General features: G+C 53.6%; 1 protein-coding gene across 2 annotated transcripts; it reads left to right on the top strand.

Annotated features, from left to right (window-relative positions):
* The first annotated feature begins 969 nt into the window (after positions 1 to 969).
* OGFOD2 (2-oxoglutarate and iron dependent oxygenase domain containing 2) lies at positions 970 to 7,151 on the top strand. Of its 2 annotated transcripts, XM_085075460.1 has the most exons (7): positions 971 to 1,388; positions 1,460 to 1,516; positions 3,665 to 3,775; positions 4,255 to 4,354; positions 5,132 to 5,256; positions 5,729 to 5,986; positions 6,503 to 7,151. In XM_085075460.1, the coding sequence occupies exons 1-7, from the start codon at positions 1,197 to 1,199 to the stop codon at positions 6,776 to 6,778; spliced, it is 1,119 nt and encodes a 372-aa protein (XP_084931586.1). In that variant the 5' UTR covers positions 971 to 1,196; the 3' UTR covers positions 6,779 to 7,151. The 2 variants fall into 2 exon arrangements, with proteins under 2 accessions (XP_084931587.1, XP_084931586.1); XM_085075461.1 differs by lacking the exon at positions 1,460 to 1,516 and having other exon boundaries at positions 970 to 1,388.
* Positions 7,152 to 7,952: the final 801 nt, after the last annotated feature.

Raw genomic sequence — 7,952 nt, 5'->3', positions numbered from 1 at the left:
ACCCAGTCCACAACATCCTTCACGATGCCTAGCCAGTAGTACCGGCTCTGGATCCGGTGCACGGTCTTTTTCTGGCCCAGGTGGTTCCCGATTTCGGTGAAGTGGCTTTCCAGGAAGACCTGACGCCTCCGCTCGGGATCCACGATCACCTCGCGCTTCTCCTCTTTCTTGGGTCCCACGTAGTAGAGGCAGCCACCTGCAGACGCCAGAGGTTTGTCTCCAACAACACCCTCTCACAGCTGCCCGGCTCCAGAAAAAGGGTCACAGTGGGAAACACAGCTGAGACAAGCTCCGGGGGCTGCTGCTGCCTCGGGAGCTCCTACTGCCCCTGGAGAAGCTGCCAAACTGCAATCACCCCTAGGCACGCCCAGGGAGCTTTTCTGCAGCCGGGACAGTGTGAAATCCTCCGCTACAACAAAGCCACCGCGGTCCCCACGGGGCAGCCACGGAGCACCGGCGCTACCCCGGGTGACACGATCCCCCCCGTGTCCCTGCAGTGATGCCAAGGCACAGGGCCGGCCGGGAGGGCAGCAGTGGTGCCGCCGAGAAGCCACATCCCTCCCCACGCCGAGGGTCCGGCACATCCCCCGTGTCTGCGGGGCCAACACCCGCCGGGTTCCCCCCAGGCTGCCCCGAGCCCGGCAGGGCAGGCCGCGGCCCAGGGCAGCCCGTCACCGCCGCGGTGCCCCCCGGCTCCCCACCGTCCACGACGAACTTCTGGGCGTAGCGCTTGAGGTTCTTCCTCTTGATGGAGCAGAAGCTGGGCGGGAAGCAGCCCTCGGCCAGCAGCCGGTAGATGTCTTCAAACTTGCTGCCGTGGCCGCAGGGCTCGGCCGCCACCACCACCTCCCGCTCGGCCTCCGGCAGCGCCGCGTCCATGGCCGGGCCGGGCGGGCCGGGGCCGCGCTGACCCCGCCGAGCGCGCCCCCGAGCGCGCCCCCGCTGCCCGCGCGCGCCCCCGCGAGGGGCGGGAGGGATCTCGGGGACCGTCTGCAAATAACCCTCGGGGACCGTCTGCAAATGACCCTGGGCGGCCGCTGCCGCTCCGAGCAGAGCTGCCGGGCTGTGGGCAGCGGCCTCGCTGCGGGACCGGGCCGCGGTAACGTCAGGGAAATTACTAAAACAAGAAGGCTAAAACTGGGGAGAACGGCCAAGTCCCGCCGCTCTCCGTTTCCGTCCCGGTTCGGAATTCGCCGATGCGCCCTCACCGTGACGGAAGCGGAGCCCTTTGCGGGCCGGACCGAGGCGGTGCGCCGGCAGGAAACATGTCCGCGGGCCGGCGGTTCCGGGGCTGCGCCTGCTTCTTCACCGACAACATCTTCGTGCGGCGGCTCGGGCTGCACGTGCGGTACCGGGACGGGCCGCAGCTCCGCCGGGACCACGGCCGGGTACGGCGGGGCGGGCGGGCCGGGGCAGCGGGCCGTGCCGCGGCCGTGCTGTGACGTGCCGTGTGTTGCAGGCGCTGCGGGAGCGCGGCTGCCGGAGCGAGGAGCAGTTCCGGGAGGTGCTGCGGGAGGTGAGCAACGGGAGTCCTCACAGCTACTCGGGTCACAGTCACACAAGCGTTTGTGTGCTTCAATCTCATCCAGTGCCACCCCCTGCCACGGGCAGGGACACCTTCCACTGTCCCAGGTTGCTCCAATCCCTGTCCAGCCTGGCCTTGGACACTGCCAGGGATCCAGGGGCAGCCACAGCTTCTCTGGGCACCTGTGCCAGGGCCTCACCACCCTCACAGGGAAGGATTTCTTCCCAGTATCCCATCTAACCCTTCCCTCTGTTGGCTGAAACCATTCCCCCTTGTCCTGTCACTCCATCACTTGTAAGTAATCTCTCCATCTTTTTTGTCGGCCCCTTCACGCACCCGAAGGCTGCCATGAAGTCACCCCAAAGCCTCTCCAGGCTGAACAGTCCCAATTCTCCCAGCCTTTCCTCCCAGCAGAGCTGCTCCATCCCTCTGCCCATCCTGGTGCCCCTCTGTTCTCGCTCCAACAGCTCCATGTCCTTCCTGAGCTGGGACCCCAGGGCTGCTCTCGATCCCGGGGGGAGGATGGCATTTCCACAGCCCGGGGCTCAGTCCCGAGGGAGTTTGGGACTCGCTGAAGCCACAGGCAGTGGCAGCAGCAGGGCACAGCTCCCGACTGACCCCGGAGCTGGGCACAGACCAGAGGGAAGAATTCCCCGCGGGCGTTCATCAGCGAGGTGTTTATACAGCCAACACCCTGGAATTAAGTGCTCTCATTCAGCATTTAATTATCCCAGTGGCCTCTGAGCCACTCCCTGCTTGGATTTACTCTGCTGGCTCCCAGTGCCCTACTGGTTTGTCTTTCCTTCTCCCTTCTTGTGTCAATTATTTTTAAAGGGAACCTCGAGATGGGATCACTCGGGGGTCCTACAGAGCTTCACTTTTTATCACAGAATATCTGCTTCTTTCCAGGCCAGGAACAGGGATCAGTCACACAGCCAGCCCCAGTGTCACCTGACACTAAGGGGACAGACAGGTTCTTTTCGGAATTCTTGGCAGAATGATGATGGCCGTAAATCATACTTGTAATTAAAGCTTTATTTACAGGATATTATGATTCATACAGCACAGAATTTGTGAGTAGAACAGCACAGGATTTCCCCAGGCAGAATCAGTGGAGCACAACAAGCAGTGTAATAGAGAATTTATAAAACAACTTCACTTAGGATTTCTAGATTCTAATTTAAAAGTTGTAATTTATAATCACTTAGATCCTAATCACGTTTTAATCACCTGGGCTCTCTGCAGATCTGCTGAGATCTTCATACAAGGTTTGCATCATACATCATAAATTACACTTAATCATATAAAAGCACAGGAGTCACTCTGTGCTCAGAAGCAGATGACAATGGATGTCCCTGGCTGTGGGAAGTCACAGCTCTCACTGTCCAGCAGCAATTCCAGTCCAAGTTTCCCACTCAGGACTTGCAACTACTTGATTTTCTAGGCAGTGCTGGGTTACAGCTCCCTGTCCTGTGCCCTGTGCCCAGGGACCTTGGGGCTGGGAGGGAGGGGAAGAAGAAGGAATCTGAGAAATCTGTTTGATTTGTCTACTCAGTTCCCAAGACCTTCAGGGCCTGATACTGAGGGAAAGGGAATGAATACAGGACCTGTTTCGTCCCTCTTCAGTGAGGACTGTTATAAATTAATCTCATGAGGAGGAATTAAATGGGAAGAGCTGCCTGAATCAGCTGCCAAAACAGCTGCTTGCTCTGAAAGGGCAGCTTAGCCTGTCTCCACCACACTTAGCAGTAAACCCTTCATGACAGGTCTTGTCTCCCTCCCAGCAAATGTCTTTATTTTGGACAATGCTTCCATTGTCAGAACACAAGCCAGATTCAGGAGGTGTCAGAATGCCTGAAAGGGCTGAAACCTCACAGCTCCATTTGACACTTCCACAGAGAGTCCTCAGTTACTTTTAAATCCATCTGTAAAGAGAACAGGTCTCCAACCCCTCTCAGGCATTTGGCTTTTCAGCTATTTACTGGACTTGTCTTGACCACAGAAAAACAAAACAAACACTCTGTCTCCCAGAGGTGCCCCCAAACAAAAACAACTGGTTTAAAACAAGGAGCAAATTCCTGGAACTGTTTTAGTGAGTCCTTTTGGTTTCTGACAATATGCTCCCTTGTTTATTTGCAGATTGAGGCAGAAGTGCAGAGAAGAAAACAGTTAATCCATCAGTCAGTGGAATGCAGAGCCATCATCTCCAAGAGCTACAAACCAAAACACCCAGAGGTGTACACTCTGCAGGTACACAGAAGGTTTGGAATCTCTTTTGCACCCAAAAAAAATTAACCTGAGAGTTTAGTTTTGCAGTTTATTTCCCCCTCTCCTCGGGATTGCACAGTGCTAAAGCTGCACTGTATTAAAACTCATGTGTAGCATATGAAAACTCAAAACTTCAAAAACACGACAGCACAGAGTGTTCTCCAGGAAAGATTCCTGGTGTTACAGCCAGGAAAAGCTCTTTCCCATCATGCCTGTAATAAATCTGGCTAGTTACTCCCAGAAAACCATGAATTAAAGCAAGCAGCAACTTCCCCACACAACCAGGTAAAACATCAGTGACATTCTGCATTTCCTGCCATGGAATTAACCCAAGTGTGACTCAGCCTTGCTCCCTAAGGATTGTGTATTTCCCTGTGGCTCCCTGGAAGTCCATTTCCCTCTCGGGCTGTGCAGGCTGATTGTGTTTCTGTGTGTTTTCCCCATCCTTCCCTTGACACCAGGATTCCTTCCTGGCCCCAGAGTTTCTGGAAATCGTGAGGTTCTGCACATCACCAGGTGCTGATCTCCAGGGCCTCCTGCACTACCTCGAGTCCTTCTCAGGTAAAGAAAGCAACACCTCACTCACACAGATCTCCCTGGTGACAGCTGTTCCCAAGCCCTGTCTGGAACAGCTCTGATTGACACAAGCTGAGGCAAACAGGATGTTATTCCCTGCCTGGGGAGAGTCTCTGGAGAGGCAGCAGTTCTGCTCTGGATCAGAGGCTGTTTTCTGCTTTCCCATCCCAGTCTCCTGATGTCTCACCAGAGGCTCCAGCTGCAGCAAGGTTGGGGTTTTGGTTGTACCACACTTCACCAGGGAATCTGCTGGAGGAACAGTTAGCCCAAGGAGCTCAGTTTTCCCTCCCCTAGTGCTTTGCCATTGCAGACAGTCCCTGTTGGTTAGTCTGGGCTGAAATAGCTTCGGTCTAGATTTCAGTCTTTGAAAAAGAGATCTGGGTTTTAAGCTTCCCTGGAGGCAGCTGTGAAGCTCTCTCCCTTCCTGAAATACAGACAAAATGTAGAGGGGAAGAGGCAGAGTTGCCTCCTTTTCCCAAGGCAAAAAGAGAGACATCAATGTCTGTGCAGAGCTCCGGGGTTTGTCCAAGGCACCAGTTCCACACACAGCCTTCTCCTCTGGAAATGAGGGACCAGCATGAAAAACAACAAATACATCCCAGAGCTGATCCTGGGGAATGCTTCCAGCCCTTTGAGCAGCCTGAGCACAAAGTGGAGCCTGTGGATGCTGTGCTCTCACTGACAGCAGCACAGTGCAGCTGGACAGGCAGGCAGGGAAACTGGGATTTCCCCCAGCAAATGGTGTCTCCCTTCTCCTGACAGATAAGAGGATCTATCGACTCCCAGTGTTCACAGAGGAGTTCTGCCAAACCTTTGTGGATGAGCTGGAGAACTTTGAGCAGTCGGACATGCCTAAAGGCAGGCCCAACACCATGAATAACTATGGGGTAGGACTCATCTCTTGTGCTTCTTTAGGGAAGTGTTCACTGTGTTCACCTCCCCACTTCTCACTCCCTCCAGTTCCAAAGTGTCTCCAATTTTACACAGTGGAGTTTAAGTTCAATGCCCCCTTGGAGTGGGAGGGTTGAGGGAATGTTACAAAGAAAATGGGAATGCAGGGAAAGGGGAGAACAATTGGTATCTCAGAGCAAAGAGCACCTTGTGCTTAAACAATACAAATTTAATTCAAGGAATCTTTAAAAATCAAGCTTTTAAGGAACACTCACCTTTTGATCTTACTCTATGTTTTCCTCCATCCCTTTCCACCTTGATCCTCCTTCCTTTTTCCTGCCACTGGAGCCTTTGCTGTAAAGTCCTTGATGTGAGCCAGCAGCAGGGCTGGAGGAGGACAGCAGCCCTGCAGCAGCTCTGAGGAGCAGCAGCTGTAGTTAGCTGTTCCCCCTGCTGTCCTTGGCGCAGGTTTTGCTGAACGAGCTGGGGATGGACGAGACTTTCCTGACGCCCCTGCGGGAGCAATGCCTGCAGCCCATCACTGCCCTGCTGTACCCAGAGCTGGGGGGAGCCTGCCTGGACAGCCACAAAGCTTTTGTGGTCAAGTACTCTCTGCACGAGGACCTGGACCTCAGCTCTCACTATGACAACGCTGAAGTCACCTTGAACGTTTCCCTGGGAAAGGAATTCACAGAAGGCAATTTGTACTTTGGGGATTTCAACCAGGTACTGAGCACATCCCACTCCCCCCTCCCTTCTCACCCCCCCAGCTGCGTTCTAAAAAAACATTATTAATTTCTGACTGTCAAACCTGCTCTGTCCCTTCCCCATTTTTCACACATCTTGGTCAGACAGGAGCCTTTTCTGCTGCAGTATTCCAATATTCAATAACAATATTCGGGTTGCAAAGAGAGGACAGAGGCAGCTTCGTAGTAGAAACTGAAATGAAACAAACCAGCCCACCTTTTCACAGCTCACACAGTGAGCAGGGGGGTGCTGAGGTTTAAACCTAAATCTCTAGCACTTGTTTCCATGGCAAGAGAGGGGCAAAAGCTTCCTTACATTGATGAAGCTTTTTTTTGATTGAACCTCTTTAAATTGCCACTGAACTTGTCACTGGGAATGAGGTGCAGTTTCCCCTCTCCAAGTAGGTCCCTGGGTGCTGTGGGGGAAGAGGTGACAAGTTTCAACTATTTGAGGGACTCTGTGGTGTGCCACTGAATCGCCCTCCCTCTGTTCCAGGATCCCAGCCCCGTGCCAAAGTACCTCGAGGTGGAGCACGTTCGAGCCCAGGGGCTGCTGCACCGCGGAGGGCAGATCCACGGTGCCCTTCCCATCGCCTCGGGGGAGCGCTGGAACCTCATCGTTTGGATGAGATCATCGTCCATCCGAAACCAGCTCTGCCCCATGTGCAACAGGAAACCCGAGCTGGTGGAAGCAGAGGGGTTTGGGGATGGATTCACAGAGCCCCTGGCAGAGGAGGTGCCCCAGACTGTGAATGTCTGTGCCTTGGGGTAGCAGGGGGTGCAGCCTGATTCCCCCAGACCGAGTTGCCTAAAGCTCCTTTCTGAGCTCTCAGGCTGCACTCACAGGCTCTGCTGGATGCACGAGTCCTGCAAGCAGCAGCTCTCACCTTGGGAAGGGATGCAAAGCCAGTCCTGCCAGGATTCCAGCTGGAGGAGCTGGAACTCAGCTGTGAGGGCTCACGCTGGGGCTGGAGGACTCTGTAAGACACAGAAAGCCCCAACACTGATTCACTGCAGGGGCTCTGTAAATATTTTCAGGTGGAAGGGAGAACACCCAAAGCTCCTTGACCTCTTTGGCAACAGCAGCATCCAAGGTCCCACTGTAAATGGGAAAGAATGGTACAATAAACCATTTCTCTGCTGTTCTTAGGGCCTGCTGTCCTCTTCCAGGAAAAAGGGAAGAGCTTTTTGTTGCTGAGTGACACAAAGGAGGTCCAGGTGATTCACAGCAAGCTGCTGGGAATGGCATGGAATTACTGGATGTTTGTCTAACCCAGGCTCAGAAAAACCCATCAGGAGCAACACAGGGAGAATTGATCCCCCAGCATGGCTGAGAAATCTGCCAAGGCTTCTTGGCAGCAGAAACTTCCATTTCAAAGGTTTTGTGAACCTCATTAAGCAGAGACAGAGCTCTGGGAGCCACCTGCAGCACAGCAGAACTTCCCAGAGGAGGGCAAGTTGAACATTTAACTCCCTTTGCTTTAAGTTACATGAGCAAGTGAAAATATAAAATAACTCTCCCAACCTGGTTGCAGCAGACAGACCTGGGGCTTCTTAATTTGGCACCAAGATCCCCCAGGAACTGGTGGATTAGAAAGGTCAAGTGCTTTCCTCTCCTTACTTCCAGCTGGCTGAAAGCATATGACTCCTTCATCTATTGAAGAAACTAAAGAAGCAAAATATCTTCTGATTTGGTGTTTGCATTTGCCTCTGTGGAAAATTAATTCTGTATATTTGATAGACACTGCTGCATTTATAAGGGGCTTTTCCATCCCTCTGTTCTGTGTGGTAATTACAGCACATGGGAAATCACATCACTAATTGTGAAAGGCTGAACGTGAGCGGGTGCAGCTCGCACAAAAGGTGTTCATTGAAGCTCACCCAGCAGACCCGCTGGATTTTTGGCTGGCGCTGCCATTAGCACTGATGAGCTGCTCATTAGCAAA

This window comes from Lichenostomus cassidix, chromosome 15, assembly GCF_008360975.1.
Source record: "Lichenostomus cassidix isolate B80296 chromosome 15, HeHo_3.0, whole genome shotgun sequence".
Classification (NCBI taxonomy): Eukaryota; Metazoa; Chordata; class Aves; order Passeriformes; family Meliphagidae; genus Lichenostomus; species Lichenostomus cassidix.
This window is presented reverse-complemented; position numbering and strand designations above follow the sequence as displayed.